General features: G+C 40.9%; 2 protein-coding genes across 3 annotated transcripts; both read right to left on the bottom strand.

Annotated features, from left to right (window-relative positions):
* Positions 1-812: 812 nt before the first annotated feature.
* Positions 813-7,860, bottom strand: LOC310863359 (troponin T, cardiac muscle-like). Of its 2 annotated transcripts, none has more exons than XM_083771638.1 (11): positions 7,834-7,860; positions 6,593-6,622; positions 6,437-6,455; positions 6,259-6,322; positions 6,032-6,148; positions 5,272-5,349; positions 4,592-4,693; positions 4,392-4,504; positions 3,830-3,920; positions 3,094-3,134; positions 813-1,530 (listed from the first exon to the last, which is right to left on the bottom strand). In XM_083771638.1, the coding sequence occupies exons 3-11, from the start codon at positions 6,439-6,441 to the stop codon at positions 1,491-1,493; spliced, it is 651 nt and encodes a 216-aa protein (XP_083627764.1). In that variant the 5' UTR covers positions 6,442-6,455; positions 6,593-6,622; positions 7,834-7,860; the 3' UTR covers positions 813-1,490. The 2 variants fall into 2 exon arrangements, with proteins under 2 accessions (XP_083627764.1, XP_083627765.1); XM_083771639.1 differs by having other exon boundaries at positions 6,593-6,619.
* Positions 7,861-13,228: 5,368 nt separating this feature from the next.
* LOC310862600 (troponin I, slow skeletal muscle-like) lies at positions 13,229-15,815 on the bottom strand. The gene is made up of 5 exons (XM_083770582.1): positions 15,616-15,815; positions 14,927-15,058; positions 14,480-14,569; positions 14,061-14,237; positions 13,229-13,606 (listed from the first exon to the last, which is right to left on the bottom strand). The coding sequence occupies exons 1-5, from the start codon at positions 15,622-15,624 to the stop codon at positions 13,514-13,516; spliced, it is 501 nt and encodes a 166-aa protein (XP_083626708.1). The 5' UTR covers positions 15,625-15,815; the 3' UTR covers positions 13,229-13,513.
* Between the last annotated feature and the right edge of the window lie 3,322 nt (positions 15,816-19,137).

The following is a 19,137-nucleotide window of genomic DNA, read 5'->3' as shown; positions in this document are numbered from 1 at the left end:
TCTGTTTTTTAATAACCTAATATAAGAACTGGGTTCCAAACATAATACAAAATGTAGCCCAGGCATTCTGTCAGGGGCTCTGTGTTGTTAATATATTTGAGGGGCGCTAGCCCCTCCTATATGCCCAGCTTTGTGTGTGCGTTTGTACCCCCATAGCGATGATTTGATTGGCAGAAGTGATTAGCCGGATTCCGGATGAGGAAAAAAAGTGAGGACAGAAAAGCAGAAAAGTGAGGACGGCAATTGTGGCGGAATGTGATGATGTATGATGATATGATCACTTCACACGGGTGTGAAGCATAGTGGTGGCCTCATGTGTTATGGGAGATACAGTTCTGTTGTTTCTAAGCCTGTTTATTTATTTATATTTATTAGTTTATTTGTAGGAAGACTTTATTTTCTATGAACAAATCCAACAGTCCCCCACCACCTGCACTACTTTGTAAAGCATTAGACTACAAGGTTTCACAATATTGTCAGTTAGTAGTCAACGGCCAACATTCACTGAAGTTACTAAAACAAGCTCTTATTTCGGTGTCCTGTGTTAACTTTTATTATTTTAGAATAAATCACAACAAGTGCAACATTGGCTCAAGTCCAAATCCTACTTTTTAGAGAAGATATGTGATGCTTGTACATGGAGCTAACCTGACTTTGAAAAACGCAACGTCAAGCAACACTGTGTACTTTAAAGTATTAATTAACGTTAAAAGTCATATATATATATATATCCATCCTGAAGGATGGGTAAATCACATAAATCACATCCTTGTTTGGGGACGTTAATCATGTTTGGCTCATTGGCTGATACATTTGGATCCAGCCAGGAAGGTGTGGCTAAGCTTTTAATGCTCACATGGTGCTCATCAGCACGTTCCCACCAGAAATGGGTCATACAAAAACAATACAGTTGTACAGTATTTTACTTGACAGAGCATTATATTTTATTCACTTGTCTTTAATCACAAACACTCAAGTCAGGCCTGACTTTTGTTACTATACTAAAAATAAACTAAAAAGCCTTCAACTTTGTATTAACTAAATATTTAGTTATTTGTTGTTGTTGAAAGTATTTACTATACTGTCAAAGTCTGTAAAATGTACTTCGTTAAGTAATATAATTAAACACATGATGCAACACTGAAACTCAAACATGTGCAAATCAATAAAAAATTAATCAAAACCATAGCCTATTACAGCATTATTGGTGATAAATTCCACATGCACTTTATTGGATCAATGATTTGTTTTGAGAGAAACTTAAAAACAAGCAACAACAACAACATATTCTCCATTGAGTAGCTAAATGTTCTGTTTGTTCAGAAAACCTTTTACTTTACCCTACGCTCATTTATTCTTCTATGTGCGACCATGTCACACAGAAGTCAACAGTTGAAAATCAGTTATAAGCACAAATGAGGCTTTAAGGATATTAGGATGTCCGTGTTTCAGGGTGGGGACAGATTCCCCCACTGTTCTTCTGGATGGTGTTACTTCCTCAGGGCTCGCTTGCTCCTAGTACCCTTTGTACTGAGAACAAAGCAATTAGGTGAGCACAACTCCACTATCAAAGTAAAATATCATATAATACTGTATGTGGTCCTGGTACTGCAGCCAGATGCTCATTCCTCAGTCAAAATTATACTGCATACAAGTAATACAAGTTTAAACTTGCGAAGTTGGCTCAAAATGGGTAACTTACACGTACTGTATATGGTTTGGTGATCACTGATGACCATAATAAGAGCTCCAACAATGCGCGCCAACGATGGTACCATAGACTTTGAGAACTAGAACTATTTTTTATTTATTTTGTTTCACACACATTTTGGAATGTACATGGTTGACTGTTGAATTTATTTGTTTCTATTTGATTTGGTGGGTGAATAAAAACACCAATTATAGTTAAAGTACTGTGGTCTGTGAATCTATAATTTGCCTATTCTCTGATTGTGTTCAGGGTGGGGGCTCCAGAGCTAATAGTAACCTTGTGGTGTTAGGGTTGTTCAAGTTACAGTATAGCTACAATTTATGTCTCTGTGGCTACCTGAGGTCTCTTTTTGGTCACCCTTGTGAGAACCTAGATAACGAGAAGATGGAGTTCAAATGCTTTGGATAACAACACAGGGGTGTTAATCGTTTTAATATGAACTATACAGTATCACCAGACATGTCATCATGCTGTGGGTTAAGGCTTCCTCAGCTGCTGCCATTAAATCCAGGCTCTCCCTCAGTTCCGTGTGCATGTTTGTATTGTTGTTCGTGTTTACTGGCTCTGTCCTTGGCCGAGCCACCTTTCTTAACCCTTGCCTTTTGTTTTCTCCAATCCTGTTGTGGTTGGGTTTAACTGGAGCAATAGCAGCACGGTAGGCCAGTTGACACCAGTAACTGCCATGGAAGCCAATTCTAACAGCAGCTGGTGGAACGTACACACAGTTAAATCTAGAGTGTTCATTTCTCTGAAGAGTGTACAAAATGGACCCGAAAGGGGTCTCAAAGTCAAATGAACACTCAAGATTTCCGTGTAGGGAGAGGTGGTGGGACAGTCGGCGTTGAAACGGGAGGAGATCACTAGGTGACGTTTTACATCGGCGCAGGCTTATCGGTTTTAGCAGGGATTTATCAATTGATGTATTTCTGTTAGTGGAACGTTCGCTATGGCTTGTTATTGAACAGTGCAGTATGTAGACATGATTAACTTTGATTCACCTTGAAAGATCACATCTAATTGCAAAGTATGAGTGTGCATGAAATTAAATCTTGTTTTCTCCAATCTGGATAAATGTAATTAGGTCACTCACAGTAATACACATAGGGTCACAGTACATTTCCCAGTGTTCATCTAACATTTACACTTTACAAATGCAACCCAATTGCCCTGTAAGTGTCTGTTTGGTTTCATTTATACACTCTCAGAGTTACAGATGGATAATTGAACACTAAGGATTTTACTGAGTACATTCCTTTTCACAATGTTTCTCAAAACAGACTCTTTATTAAGTTGTCATACATATAATATCATACCAAATCATGTGTTATTGTGTCCAACTGTCCATTTTTATGTACAGTCTAAATAAATCATGACATACTTACGTCTTCTGATGATCAGAAACACGGTTTCTCAATACAGTGACCTGAACAATGGAAGAAAATTGAAGATAAATTTCATGTTAATGACAGTTTGACATGCTGAACTTTGATCACTGCTTTGTATGCCCTCAACTCACGTCAATATGTACAATGCAAAGCAGGAAATGTCCATGAGGGCAATAATGGAGATGAGTTTCTCATTTAACAATGTAACCAGTTACGGTACATCCTCTCCCTGTCTGATTTAGCTCTGCTTTTATCTATCTGTCCTGCTTTTTGAGTGAGATTAAGTCAAAGTAAGTGTGTGAATGCAAGAGAATGGGTGGCTCTGTATCTCTGAGAGTTGCTTGTGATGAAAGTTAATCATAACTGTGAACAAGAAGGCACTGGAGCAGCTCAGACGATTTAGGCCCTTAGTCTTCGTCAGGTCATGACCTGATGAAGATGTAACTTACACATCGAAACGTTGTCACTTTTTACCTGCACCCTGTTATAATAAACTAAGGGCCTAAATCGTCTGAGCTGTTCCAGTGCCTTCTTGTTTGCTTGTTCTGTCCTGCTCCTGAGATGCACCAGACTGGCCAGCTATCGGCTAGAGGCGTGCCTGGAACTCCCTTCTACATTAATCATAACTGTATCAATGCCTGTCACGGTAGACACATGTTCTGTTAGTGTACTTAAGTAGTACTTAAGAATATAGAGATATGTGTAAATTAAGAAATGTGTATGTATAGCCTACCTCGTACTTCTGCCTCATGGATTTATACTGAAGTTCAAATTTCTCTGCCTCTAGTTGTTGCATCCACTTCCAAAGTTCATCCGCCTTTTCCCTGTCAATATAAATACAAAATATTACAGCAGCGTAGAGGATGAATGTACTTAGAGGATGAGAGACATTGACCATAGACCTACAGTATAAGTAGTTACTGCACTTGCATTGTTTATTTTTATTTTTATCCCACGATTTTGTAACCCATTTTTCACCCCTGTGTCAATCATCTAATGTGATCCTGGGCTCTACACACCCTCCGCCAACCTGGGGAGAGCAACGGACTTAACTCATGCTTCCTTCATGCCTGAGTGTCCAAGTTGCTCCTTTACACCTGACAGGGGGGAGTTTCCCTGATTGGACGTAGCGCGTGGAAGGAACACGTTAATTATTCCAACCAGTTCTTTTCCCCTCCATCAGGCGCCCCGGCTGGCCAGGGGGAGGCAGTTTAGAGACCAGGATTACTGCATGTTTTTGTGAGGGCACTTGCATTGTTCACAGGTAATCTACTAGTTTGTGCAGTTTGCTGTACCTCAGTTTAGCTTCACTCTGGTTTTCAAGGGTTAACGATTTACGCCGATCACTTAATACCGTCCTTTTCTTCTCCCTCTCCGTTAGCTTTCTCGGCGCGCCTTTGGTTTGTATCTGAGGTTTGGAAAGAAGTCCATTGTTGCTGTAACTACAAGCATTCTGACAGTCCCAAGTGTTTATATTTGACAGAATATGACTTACCTTGTATCCAGTGAAATTCAAGCTGGCGAGGATGTTCTTCTTTTTGTCATCGTCAGCTGCTTTCCTCTTTGCCTCTACCTCCTCTTTCCTGGTTTTCTCTTCCTGGAGGACCAGATGAGTTTTGACCTCACTCGCAGCTGCTAACATTTACAGTATATACTAACATTTATGTCAGGCTGTCTAACTTAAAGTTCAGGTCTATAATGCATTATAATCACATTTATAATGTAATGTAATGCGGTTATAAAACATTATAGCTGAAGAGCATCATAAAAATCCTTAATAAATGTTTATAATCATGCATGACAATTACTGTTTATCACTGTTTATAACATAATTATAAGATCAGTGGAACAGCACATTATGACCTTATCTTAGCTAGTTAAAAAGTGTCTTTGTTATGCATACCCCACACACACACACACACACGTCGTTTCACCTGTAATGATATGCCCAAAATACGATCTACCAAAAAAACGCCAGAGTGAGTTGTTAACCCCACACAAGCAAACAAACATCCACTGCTCATGAGCAATAAGGTAATCACCCTTATATATCAAGGTATATCTGGCTTCTGATCCTCAGATGGGGCTACTCTGCTACACTGACTTATTTGGTATTATTTGCGAATAAATGTGACCCAGTTCTTGTCAGTATCTCATGACATGTCATGTACACACCGCTAGTCTGTGTGTACGCTCTTTATCCTTCTCCGTTCTGATCTTGAACTGCTCGGCTCGCTCCGAACGACGTTTCTCCTGCAAGAACATTATAAACATTTCAGTCAGATAACTATTGATATGTTATTAATTAAAAGCAAACTCATACCAAACATACAGAGGCATTTGACAGCAGGAGGAAGAACAGTGAATGCGGAGGGTTTAAAATAGGCCGTCAAATTGGTCTGGTCAGCTGGTTGACTCGTCAGCTGTTTTATATTATATTTAAAAATATATTTAAACAAATAAACAAAATGTTCATAAATTAAAAACAACTTGACTAGTTTGTGTCCCAGGGAGACATCAAATATTTTGGGTTTCGAGCTAAAACATTTGGGAGCCACTGCACACCATGCACTGCACACCAACCTGTAATAATGGGCATGTGTAAACCTCTCAAGTGTATCGGCCTGAACTATGAACTTGCACGCTACGCATCATATACAGGCATGCATTAGTAATTTTCTATTTAATGCATGCTTATATCAATATATTGTATTATGAGCGGATTATAATGCATTATTATAGACATGGGATTCATAGAAAGTAGTGTTATACTAAAGAGCATTATAAAGTCTACGCCTTCTGACCAAGTTATAGGCATACAGTAGTAAGAGCAATGTCCAGTTTTGCTCCCACAACTCTCCCAAATCACACTAAAGCAGAAATGTGATTAAGCATGCATCTAATAAAGGCTGCATCTGTCAAATTAAATATGTACCATTCGATCAGAAAGACCAAGGAGCTCCTCCTCTTCCTTCTTGCGACCCTCAAAGTGAACTTCGATCAAGGTCTGAAGCTCTGTCAGGTCCTTCTCCATGCGCTTTCGATGGATGTCCTGTAGTTGTTGGGAAAAGTGGTAAAACTAAATGAGCTACATTATGATCACTAGACAACTAGGCTATGGAAATGATACAGTAGCCTATATGCCAATTAAGGCACACTCACGTCAAAGTCCACTTTTTCCCCATCTGGGATCTTTGGAGGTGCTAAGCCAGGCACAAAACCTGTCCTTAAGTAGGGGCAGGAATAAAAAATAAACATCTCTCAAAAGTGGTGAGAGCTCTCATTGTCAATATACTTGAACTGTACTTGAAGGTTGTAAAGGTGTTATTTTACTACTCACTTCATCCTCGGCTTTGACCCTTTTGTACAAGTACGTTCAATGGCGCAAAAGGAGAAAATATAATTAGACACAATATACTGTACACATGTATTTTTTTTACTTTCTCGCACATGAACCAGTTATTTTTATGTTATGCATGTCCCTTCCTTAGCCTACCTCCTTCTTCATTCTCCTCCCCGTCATCTGCTGAAAGGTCACATGGTCATTGTCAGCATTGACTGATTTGTGAAAGGTCTACTCTAGACTCCTGAGAACTGACCTTGAAATAGACTGTGATAGAAATAGTGGGGGCTGAGAACCCGGCTCTAAGATAGTCCTATATATACCTTTATTTCATTTAAGTGAAGTCATAGCTGCCATGCTTTGTGCCAGGTGTAGGTTTATACCTGCACCGTGGTTGGTTTCCTCCCGAGTATCTTTCCCCATCAGTCAACACTGTTTATCTCTACCCCACTGATGGGTGTTAGCCCAGCCCTTAAGGCCTTGACTTGTCTTACGGTGCAAGACATAAAATGATCATAATTATGCAGCCCCAACAAATTAGGTATCGTTGAAGAGCACTACAAAAGAGTAATTTGTCACCGCAGCTTTTGGCAGCAATCCTACTTTCAGTGGAGTTTTGTAATCTCATCACTACTAACCTTGCTATTGCCAAAGGCACCGTGTAAGAAAATGATACAGCCACCAGGCTGTTTCCACAAAAAAATGCCATCCGTTTTGTCCAGCCAGTGTTTCTGTGAGGTAACACTATAACCTCTTCCTTCTGCACAAAAGGTAACCCAACCTACTGTACAGCTATGTGGACCTTTTAACTGGCATACAAATGAGGCTGGCTGAGTATTGTTCCCTCACCACTATCATCCCCAAAGTAGTCCATTGAGAACAAGCTGACCTACATTGCTCTGTGTAAACGGGGGCTGCTCAGAGTTGTGGGCTGACATGCACTAAGGTGGACACAGAAACTGAGAAAAAAAGTTGTCTTTATCTAGAATCCAGTGCACCTCTTCATTAATAACTAATCCCTATACTTAAATTAACTTGGGACCACCCAGGGGTCATTTTGTCCCCCTATATACACCAAATCTCTTAACAGAAAAAAAAATCTGATCTACAAGCAGTTTGTTTATACAACACATCAGTTAACAAGAGCTAAGCCAGTTACAGTTTTGGAGTGTTGCAGCCACTCCAAAGAACAGCAATGTCTGTCTGTCTGTCTGACTGACAGACAGACAGACAGAATCCTCATATTAACTAACTAGTTAAAGCAGAGGAATTCATTGTGTAAAGAAGATAACAAAGTGGCAGAAAAATCACCCACAGATTTAAATATTGATCAGTCGCTGGGATCTAGGCAATGTTTTACCCTGGTTTCTTAATATATTGATTGTGATACATACCACCAACATCTTCCTGTCCTTCTGCTACTGGGACAATGTTGGAGAGAAGTGTTCACAAATTAACATGTCATTTAGGTCTGATAGTCCATACACCATATGCATAAAGAATGATGCAAATCAGACACTGCAGACACTTTTCAAGAATGTCAAATAAGGTCATTTTTATATTGGTGAATTAAGATCATCCATATATGTTCATATGAGAATATTTTATAGTTTAGTTTCTATTCAGCTATGTCATAATATATTTAACATATCAAAAATATCTCATGCAAGCTCCAGCTTTGCAGCCTTTGCTTGAATAATGAATAAATGCACATATTAATTATAAATAGATTTGATATAAAGCCACATTGCCCTATGTAGTTCTGAATTGTGAAACTGACTTACTTTGTTGTTCCCTGGACACACACACACACACACACACACACACACACACACACACACACACACACACACACACACACACACACACACACACACACACACAACAAAATAATTTGTCTCAGTTGTTGTCACTGTACTGGTATGATTTACACACAGTTTCGATAAGCATTCAGATATTGTATCTACAGTTATTATTCAGTTACTTACTCGTTTACTTCTTCTGTGTCAGACATTCTTTAAGAAGATGCACCTGTATGGGTAAATAATTAACTAATATCAGTTGACAGTTGAACTGTATTTAACCTAATAGAATTAAGGCTCCCAAATTGAAATTACACAGCTTGTCATTGATGTCAACTCAGAAAGTATCCAGCGTATTTTTCAAGTTACACTGCAATAAGCTAATACAGGATATTTTAGAAAAACAATGTAAAAAGAAAACTGATATATCTATAGAATATAGACTCTGAGAGACTCACCCTGATTATATCAATGTGCGCTTGACTTGGTGATGCTTGACAATGTGATATTGCCCCTCTGTTTGGGCCTAAGCTTTTAAACCTAACTACAGATCACATGGCGGCCCCCTGCCCATCGCTACAATGGGAGGGTACATACTTTCACACAGATGGTAGGTAGGATCAGATACATAAGATCATCACGTATCCTCCATGGACCTTCAATATCTATTTTTACAAGTCCAAACCTGGAACGAGCAGCAAAGGATTAAGGCTCCAATAAAAAGTTGGTTTCACAGATACATGAAAGGTTTGTGATGTTTCATGTGAACACACACTTCACTCATTCTCAAACAAAAGAAACAAATCATTGGGAAATTCATGTCTCTGTGTGTCTGGTCTAATTGTGAAATATAATATAGGCCGCCGCCTAATAAGGTTTTAGAGCATGCTGTAATTCAAAGATTCAAATACATTGTGTATGAGCAGTGAAATGATATAAACCCTAATGGAAAGGTATTTTATAATCAAATAACTGAGTTGTCTCAAAGGAGAATGAAATGAAAGAGTATTCTAAACCTCACACCCTTATTAGCACCTGGCCTTTACTGTGTGAATTGCTGCCCTCTGTCCTCACACTCACAGGCAATAACATGAGATAAACAAGCCAAATTACTCATGGTGTGTTGTGGCTCAGCTTATGCCTCTCAGAAGTCAAAGCCAAAAATATAAAACTGTTAAAGACAGTCCAGTTACAGCACAGCAATCCCTGTTGAAGGGTCCAGTGGTACACCAATAAATACTATTCGTCATAATGCCATGTGATGATGGCTCTCCTGCTCTGTCTGCCAGGGCTTTTGTTTGTTCTTTGTTTCCTGCTATTTGCAAGAGGCTGGGAGGTATTATAGAGGCTTGGAAGGTCATGCATGCTATTGGGACACCGGACCTGGCCCTGGTTTGGCCCAGGATTTAAAAGCTCATGAAGCTCCACCCATGGCAGGGGAGATACTACACCCACCCATCTTTTGGTTCTGCACCACCATGGCATGCTTCACAACTGATCACTCCTGTCCGATCCATCCATGTTGTCATAACCGTCTGGGTTGGGTTGTGCCATTTTCACATATACTTATATTATTAATCATTTTGGACTGACTGGAATGCATGGTGAGAATATATTTTGATTTTGATTTAACCTTTATTTAACCAGTAAAAACCACATTGAGACTGAAGTCTCTTTTACAAGTGTGAACTGGCCAAGACAAGAGGCAAAATAAGTGACACAGCTCTGCCAGTAAAAAAAAAATACACAACAAAAAACTGGACAGACATACAATGCTCATAAATACAGTACCCACTACCGAAGAAACTCAAAGGGGGAACAGGAACGTTTAGTAACGCGACTAATAAATAAAAACTAAGCAACGGAAATTGCTAGTAGACTAAAAAGCAAGCAGACATTTGCTATATATGTCAAAGCAGGAGCAGTGTATGGGAAGTGTGCCCATGGCAATCCTTTTAAAGCTCACTATCACAGCAGCCAGTTTGAGTCTGGTCTGTAGGTCATTCCAAGACCAGGGTCCGAAATAAGCAATGCTTTTATTTTCTCAGCCTCAGATTTTGTTGGCGGCACGACGTAGCGTAACCAAGCATTTTATCTGAGGTTGAGAGAGTTTTGGACAAGTTCAAATTTAGAACCAATGTAACGTGGGCGATTACCAAGAATGGCTTTACCAATGTAGTAACCTGCGAGACGTTAAGGAATACCAACCCACTAGGGCGTACAGAGTACAGTGATGAGTCCTATAGGCCCAATTCCCCCTAGTATAGTGCAGCATGACATATAATAGACATATAATGCAGCATGACATATACTGCCATCTAGTTGCAAATAACTGACTTGCACAATAAGTGAATATAGTTTTTCCAGGGGATAGGGTTTAGGCCGGTAGTTACTGTATGTGAACAACACTCACTTGGGAAACATCTCAGTGGAGATCGCAGTGATTTAATTTAGTTACAAATTCAGTTCCACTTCTTAAACCCTCTACAGTTGATAAACCAGACCTGTATAGAGCACATTTGAAATTTGTTACACTCTTATTTTACTTGACACAAATCGATTCGATAAAAATAGCAGATCTACAAGCATGTTATGAGCTTGTAGATCGGCTATTTTTGGTGAATGCCCCCCCCCCCCAGAATAGGGACGCTGTGGGTTCAAGTGGTTAACAAAAGTGGCATTTTAAGTTTTAAGAATCAAATGATTAAGTATCTTTAACCGCAATTATGTTTGCTACAATAATAGTGACATGTCAAATAGTCCCATCCCTGATACAGAAGTGTTGTAAATGTATTGTCTAATTAATGTTCCTATTCAATGATTAAAAAATAATAATAAAAAATAGGCTGTGCTATATTTCAACTTTTAATTCTTCTAGGTCGTCCTCAGACGAGCCCTTCATCGTTGCTTCCAGTCACCGCACCGTTCTTGAGTACATCCACGTATGTTAGCGTGGGACGTCCTCGTGACCGGTGCCCACAGTACTAGTTTGCTGTTTGGCAGCTCTTGGTGTCTTTGCCAGTGTCCTGCTAGTCTCATTCTCCTGGCTGCTATTTTCTGGCTCACCCTTGGCATTCCATCATACAGATTTGTGTTGCTAACATGTGTGCTCTTACTGATGTTGAATGCTGCGTGCAGCACTCAGCACTGGTGTAGTACCCATCGAGATTCGAGAGACTTCTGCAGGGTTGGCTTCAGGGTCCAGCATTCACTGCAGTATAGGAGAACAGACTCTACCGTTGCGTAGAAGAAGCTGAGTTTGGTTTGACGGGGAGGTTGTAGTTCCATTCACTGGCCATGCCGTTTAGGGCCCTCCATGCAAGTGCTTTCCTCACTCTCAGGTCTTGTTCGGTTGAGTTGACCCATGAGACCTGCAGGTACTTGAAGTCCTTGACTTCCTTCAAAGCAGTGCCTCCTGTTGTTGTCAGAGGTGGATGCTCTGATGAGATGTTATAGGTGATAACTTCAGTTTTCTTGGCATTCAGTCGGAGGCCAACCATGGCACACTCTGATTCCACTCTAGTAAGGAGCTCCTGAGCTTATTCCACGTGGTTAATTAGATTGCCAAAAGCATTTCCCCCATAAAATGGGGTATCCAATAAATAGGTTTGAGAACCCCAGCTCTTTCTTATAGCCAGGGTTGTTTTTGGATTATAGCCTACAGTAGAACACAGATTATATAGTCTGTCTACAAAAACAGTAACACTGAAAATAAAGTACATTTAGTAAATTTAAGAAATGCTTAAAGGGATATTTCACTTTCAAACATATTTGTGGTAATTGTAACATCAAAGGTTTTTGTGAGCACCTGGGCTATATCAGAAATGCCCCTTCCTATACAAACCCATTGCAACTTCAATCCTCATTTTAACTGCATGGGCAACCTTTTTGACATGAAGTGCCATGTTTTAATTTTCTTGAGTCAGTGTGTCATATCAACTCTAAGTTTAATTATGTCACCACATCGAAATTAAATGTTTTTTGATTTTGATTGTCCATGGGCAATACTTTATTTCTTCTTCTTCTTTAGAAATGTTATTAGATGGGGGTCACGGTGGCACAGTCGGTAGCTGTCGCCTCACAGCTATAGCCTAGGTCCTGGGTTCGATTCCCGCTGGGGGTGTGTTCTGTTCCCTCCTCCACGTCATCCGTGCCCATACCCGAGGCGGGGTTGGCGAAAGGGCCTTTCTGTGTGGAGTTTGCATGTTCTCCCTGTGTCCCCTAGGGTACCATCACGAAAACATGCAGTAATCCTGGTTTCTAAACTACCTCCCCCTGGCCAGCCGGGGCGCCTGATGGTGGAGAAAGGAACTGGTCGGAATAACGTGTTCCTTCCGCGCGCTACGTCCGGCCAGGGATACTCTCCCCTGTCAGGTGAAAAGAAGCAGCTTGGACTCCTCATGCATAGAAGGAAGCATGAGGTCAGTCCGCTGCCCCCCCAGGTTGGCAGAGGAAGTGTAGCGCCCAGGATTACATTAGATAATTGACATTGGGTGAAAAAATGGGTTACAAAATCATGGGATCAAAATGTTACAAAAAAGAAATGTTATTAGATGTAATAATGATCATTAGACATAACCCAAATATCTCCCAGACTCTCCCAGTCACCAGGTCAGATTTAACAGTTTTAATGAATATAGAATTATGTGCAGAAAGATGTTAAGTTGTACTGTGTATATATATGTGAGGGGACATCATTTAACTGACTTTTTTGAAATCTTTATTTTAAAAGCAAAAAGCCAGTGATTACCCTCCCCTGTGCCAATGTTGGCACCTGGTTTTTCAATTACTTTTCTGATTTAATTCATGTATTTATTTAAGTTTCCCAACAATTATGCAAAATAAATGAAAAAAGTAACTGAAAAAGTAGGGCATCACACATTAGAAGGACAATATCATCATCAGAACAAAATATCTAATATGTTTAAATTCCATATTTAATTGATTTGTAGTATAGGTACTGTAGCTATCATTAGTTAACAGAATAAATAAAAGAACCAGAGCATATTGTACACTATTTATTCATTTACCGGTAAGTGACAATGAAATATAACGACTTTATACCATCAGGTTAAAAAAAATGCTGAACAAGAACACATGTAAAAAAACAACAACATGTAAATTCAAGAAACTAGATCATTGCATTTTGAGGCTTGGCTACTTGTTAATGAAATTACTGTAGACAATGAAATAATTAACTTACATGGTCTCTGTCTGTAATCTACATTGGTTATATTAAGGTTATTATTATTTTTTTTTTGCTATTGTCCATTTACTGGGTGGCGGCAGCATCAAACATCTTCTTTCTCCCCTCCATGCCAGACATGGCTTCCACATTCTTCCTCCAGTCGCTGACCTCCGTTTCCTGTTGGAAACAACAAACCAGAGGTTCTCAACCATTTCATGTCAAGGACCTCCACATTGATATGTATTTGATATGCATGATTGAGACCTTTGTCAACCGGTTCAATATGAAAGAAGTCATATCACAGGTTGTTTTCTATAATTAGCTTTTTAATGTGCACAGCTCATCATTTTATTGAGGCATCTAAACAGCGGCAGGTATCGTTTCTGACTCTGAGGTATCACAAGATTTGGTTGCCAGACAGGAAACGGCTCTTTAGATATCTCTATAAAATTACACAGTGTACACATCGAAAAGCAACACAACAGACAATAATGTGTTATATGTCTTCTTTTATATTCCTGAACCGATTATATGACATAAATCAATGATTATATTATTATATGATATAAAATGTCGTCCACAGTCATTGGCTCTTCCTCTTTGTCTGCTATTTTAAGTTTCTGAAACCCACCTTCTCTGTGTCCTCCTTCTTGACTGATTTAAGATTAGCCCGCAGGTCCATGGAGACCTTATGCTTGGAGCCCAAGAGTGAGCGTAGGATGGCGTCAGCAGAGACTCGAACCCGCCGCAGGCTGGGTCGTTTGAACTTCCCTCGCAGATCCAGAACCTTGATGGTCAGGTCTTTGATCTGTAGTTCAAGTAGAGTGATACAATACATGGTACACATGTTGAATGTTGATCCATGTCATAATGTCACTCATGATGACACTTATCCATTTATAGAGTGGACTCGTGTGGACGTGGTAATAATAAAACCCTAAACTCTATTTATAACTGTTATGATATGCACTACCAATGGTTCAACTGCTGTTGCTGTAGAATGGTGGTGTGGACAAGACAGACACACTTGGCCCACCTTCAGTTACTTACCTCTCTTGTGTTGTGGTGCACTTTTGTGTCAATGTCGTACCTCTCTTCATCCACCACGTCTATTTTGGCATGTAACTCCTGGCATAATGCCTATGTGGGTGAGAGAAAGTGGTGAGGTCAATGTTGGACACCTCTCCAATATAACTGTAATGTTTTACAGAGGGGAAAAAACAGAAAGTTATTTCATTTACTATTATGTATTATATGTCTTTTTAACACAAAATGTAATAGATTCTGTGGTCACCCACAACTCTGGGGTGAGCGAAATGTAAGGCCAATCAGCCTCAAAGGGACCCGGCCACGGCCTCCCACACGAGAAAAACAAGCGCCCCCCCCATTCCATTTTTCTCACCACTTTCTCACTGGTTTCTCAGTACTGGTTGTACTGTAACATTACATAATACATGTCGAGCAAAATGGAAGCTGTTTGAATGTGGTCCATTGTACCTTAAGTTCTTCCAAAGACATCCTACTTGTCTGTATTGGAGGAGCCTTCTCTTCCAGGTACGTCATCTTCTCCTCCTCCTTGTCCACCAGTTCCTGCTCCAGGTCCTCTTTAGCCTTGGCTACCATCAAGCTCTGCGACGAGGCCACGTACACAGGAAGCCATAATGGTGAGAGTGTCAGTGAGAGATTGATTATTGTCTGTTGATGCAACTTGTGTAAACCACTTAAACCCTAGTCTAGACTTAGTAAACTGGACCTGAGTTGGCTCTGTACTTGGCCCGCTTTTTACACCAAATCTCTAAAATAGCCGAGTTATAGGCCTACTATTTTTGGCTAATGTTACCCCAATATTAGCCTCGGTACCAGGCTTTCATTTTTGTTGGTGCAAAAATTGAAAGCCTGGAGGAACGCATTGGCCGCTCTGGTCTAAAATTGGGAGTCAACCCTTCCGGGTGGGCGTCGCTCCAAATGATGTGACGTAGCGCTGCACTAGGGGGGAGAGGAGGGGCCGGGGGTGATGGACAGATCGATGAGATCCAATCAGGGCGTGCGCAAATCTCAGCCGCGACCCGCCCCCTCTAGACCAGAAACCTAACACGTTAGCTCAGGCTACCCCAATATGGATGCAGGCCGGGGTTCAAGTGGTTAATGGTCATTCAGTTATAGCCTATTAGCCTTAAGGAACTGACCTTTAGCATGAGCCTGCGGGAGGCTGAAATCTTGGACTTCTGTGTATTTAAAAAAAACACAATTTGAGATTATTAGTTTTAAAAACACAACAATTATCTCAGACTTTGCAGTGAAGTTCTGTGGTGCTGTGTTGATCTTACCTCTTGACTGTTGATAGAAGGCCATTTGAAAATATAAAAAGAGCACAAAGGGGACAGGAATTTAACTTAATTGTTACTAGCCAACTGTGCATTGTCATTCACGATTTATGTTTCTATAATAAGCCTGATGATGGTCAGATTTCAATCTGGGAAAAGTAAACAGAAACACAATACTTACGCTTGCTCAGGCATCTTGGCTGTTTAGATTCCCCCTGGAAGACAAAAATAAAACCTCTGACTGAAGTGCATGTCACTGTGGAACACTGTGTGTTGGGTCTTAATTAAGGCTTCCAATTTTGTTCCACCCGACTCTGTGCTCCAGCATTTATACATTCCATTGCACATCTGCTGTATATACAGGATCCTCCAAAGATTATCTAGGCTTAATTGTAACCCACCCAGTATTACTTAGGCATTTTTGCTATATAAAGAGCAAACACTGCAGATTCAACGCTGCAAGAATGTAAAAATAGACTCTTTGGTCCATTTTGTTGTGAGCGGCCATAGCTGAGGCTGCCTGAGAATCTAAAAGGTCCCAGGTTTGATTCCTGGCCCTATAGCCCCCCCCAAACGCTCATCAGAACCATCTGGGTGGCTATATCAGCGGGGACGGGCTTGTTTCATCTAAAGTGCTTTTACATGATGCTTATAGTGGCCTAATGAACCCTGCTGGCCTGCTGTCTGAGCAATATCAGTCAGTCACCTCCCAGTGCTGATGTCCCCCAAAAAAGGAAAGTGGTGGAAGACAGAGAGGCCCAAGGCCTCAAGAAAGATAACATCAACCCCAGATTTCACCTGTGTTTTTCCACAGATTGGGATAGAAAGACAGAAAGACAGTGTGGAAGCTTGATGTGAATATATCGTTTCTTTTTTTGAAGATCACTTACAGTAGATCGTCATACTTCCATTTGAGGTAATCAAATTATTATTCCATAAACCAGAGTTAGAACAAAGTTCTAAAAGTATTCCGTAGTCTAGTTGAAAATTAAAGTGAAATACTGCATCCGTATTTCCAAATTCACCACACAGGGGGGCTCATGGGTTGATAGAAGCTGTATAAGGACGATGGAAAATAGGCCTGTGTTTCTGGAGTGTACCCAATACACACTATCCTGTATATAAATACACATCACAGTGAAGCCTGGATCTGGAATTATTTATATTTAATGTACTTTGTACACACATCTTACTTATAGTAGTTTGGTTAATTTGTTATCTCGTAATTTGTAACATCCTCACAATTGCAGAAGGCAGATACTGGTAGTAATTTGAGGTTAGTTGTCTTTGTTGTTTTAAATCATGAGATTATATGGAATAATCCCATGGATCATGGAAGATTGGGAAGTAAAACATTCTCACCACTTTCATTCTAGAAATGTATCGATCTCTCTTCCCCATGTGATGAACCACGATGGATCATATTAAAACTATGACAAACACCAGCAATTAAAACAATGTTACTGTATTGATATACCACCCACCCACACTGGCATATCAGAGTAGAATTATGTTTCTTATACTATAAACTGATAAGAGGCTGCTAGATAACCATCAGGAAAATGTCATTGTCTTACCTTTATGTGGTGATGATGACTAGAAGAAAAGTGATGGTGAGCAGAACACACCACGGCATCTATCTCAGTCACCTACAGTATTGTCCCTTCTGTCTATGGTGGTGAGACTACTTAAATAGACCCCCCCCCCCCCAAAAAAAAACAGATGCACACACACACACACACACACACACACACAAAACCCAGAAGAGGGAGTGGTCTCTCGATGACAATGATTATGATGGTGAACTTTCCAGTGGCATTGACATGTCATGACCCCGTCTTCTCTTATGGTGTTGTGTTTGTGGTCAGCACTGTGGTCAGTCTGTGCCAGGAGGGGATAAACACTTTGACAGCTTTTATGTTCTCTTCACTCTTCACTTGTTTTGTTTTTATCCTTTATGATAGGGCGAGTACTCTAAGGTCAGGACTCAGCAGCATGTGCATTTATTTAGGAGTTAACACAACAAGCCTTTTCCTCCATATAGGATACTTTAAATACAGTCCCACCCAGTGTCCCTCATCTAGGCCTTCCAAATAGAAGAAATAATAATAGGTGGCTGTACTATATCTTACCTACGGCTGGCTGCAACTGCACATATTTAGGAATATGGCATGTAGACTGTTATTGTCTCCACCAGGCCGAAGGCATGTGGGGAGAGTATGTTTTGCACTCCGTCCGTCCGCGTGTGTGTCCGTGTGTGTGTGTGTCCGTGAACAGCTAATCTCGGCCACCGTTAACCCGGTCGATGCCATATTTTGCACACACACTCCCTGGATGCCAACCATGAACCTCTGCCCCAAACTTTCCAGAACGGCCTGTTATAGCGCCACCAGGAGGCCGCTTTGTGCAAAACAAGTTTTTCAATGCCATATTTTGCACACACACTCCCTGGATGCCAACCATGAACCTCTGCCCCAAACTTTCCAGAACGGCCTGTTATAGCGCCACCAGGAGGCCGCTTTGTGCAAAACACGTTTTTGCACAGTACACCTACAGATTTTGTCCAAACATCACGCAAATTGGTACACAGTCTCTCTAGAGCCATTCAACGAAACGGGTCTTTCAGATTTATCAGACTCCATCCTGATTGGTTAAGATTGGCTTCCAAAGTTCACAGGAGTGCTCAGTTTCAAACAAAATGCTGCAAATCATGAACACATCGCGTGATTTCCGTGAAATTGTGCACCCACATTCCCACTAGGCCGAGGACGAAATGCCACATGAACAATTTCAACTCAGCCTCAAGGTGGCGCTATAACTGGCCGAAAAGTGTTTTTACCTCTAACTGCACGGATCTGTGGATAACCTGGTGGAGACCTGTGCCCGGAAGGGCACTTTTTCTAGTTATAGTTATTATTATTGCTATTACTGTCATTGTCTCCACCAGGCCGAAGGCATGTGGGGAGAGTATGTTTTGCACTCCGTCCGTCCGCGTGTCCGTCCGTCCGTCCGTCCGCAGGCCGAAGGCATGTGGGGAGAGTATGTTTTGCACTCCGTCCGTCCGCGTGTCCGTCCGTCCGTCCGTCCGTGTGTCCGTGAACAGCTAATCTCGGCCACCGTTAACCCGGTCGATGCCATATTTTGCACACACACTCCCTGGATGCCAACGATGAACCTCTGCCCCAAACTTTCCAGAACAGCCTGTTATAGCGCCACCAGGAGGCCGCTTTGTGCAAAACAAGTTTTTGCAGATTTTGTCCAAACATCACGCAAATTGGTACACAGTCTCTCTAGAGCCATTCAACGAAACGGGTCTTTCAGATTTCTCAGACTCCATCCTGATTGGTTAAGATTGGCTTCCAAAGTTCACAGGAGTGCTCAGTT

The sequence above is a fragment of the Protomyctophum parallelum genome (assembly GCF_964188405.1).
Source record: "Protomyctophum parallelum genome assembly, chromosome: 8".
Lineage (NCBI taxonomy): Eukaryota > Metazoa > Chordata > Actinopteri > Myctophiformes > Myctophidae > Protomyctophum > Protomyctophum parallelum.
The sequence above is the reverse complement of the archived record's forward strand: the minus strand, read 5'-3'. Positions and strand labels throughout refer to the sequence as shown.

Coding starts and splice junctions, on each gene's coding strand:
- LOC310862600 (XM_083770582.1), bottom strand. Junction 14,570..14,926: donor TGTCTTTGGAAGAACTTAAG/GTACAATGGACC, acceptor TCACCCACATAG/GCATTATGCCAGGAGTTACA. Junction 13,607..14,060: donor AGAAGGAGGACACAGAGAAG/GTGGGTTTCAGA, acceptor TGTTTCCAACAG/GAAACGGAGGTCAGCGACTG.
- LOC310863359 (XM_083771638.1), bottom strand. Junction 4,694..5,271: donor AGCGTACACACAGACTAGCG/GTGTGTACATGA, acceptor CTGGTCCTCCAG/GAAGAGAAAACCAGGAAAGA. Junction 4,505..4,591: donor TGAATTTCACTGGATACAAG/GTAAGTCATATT, acceptor TCCAAACCTCAG/ATACAAACCAAAGGCGCGCC.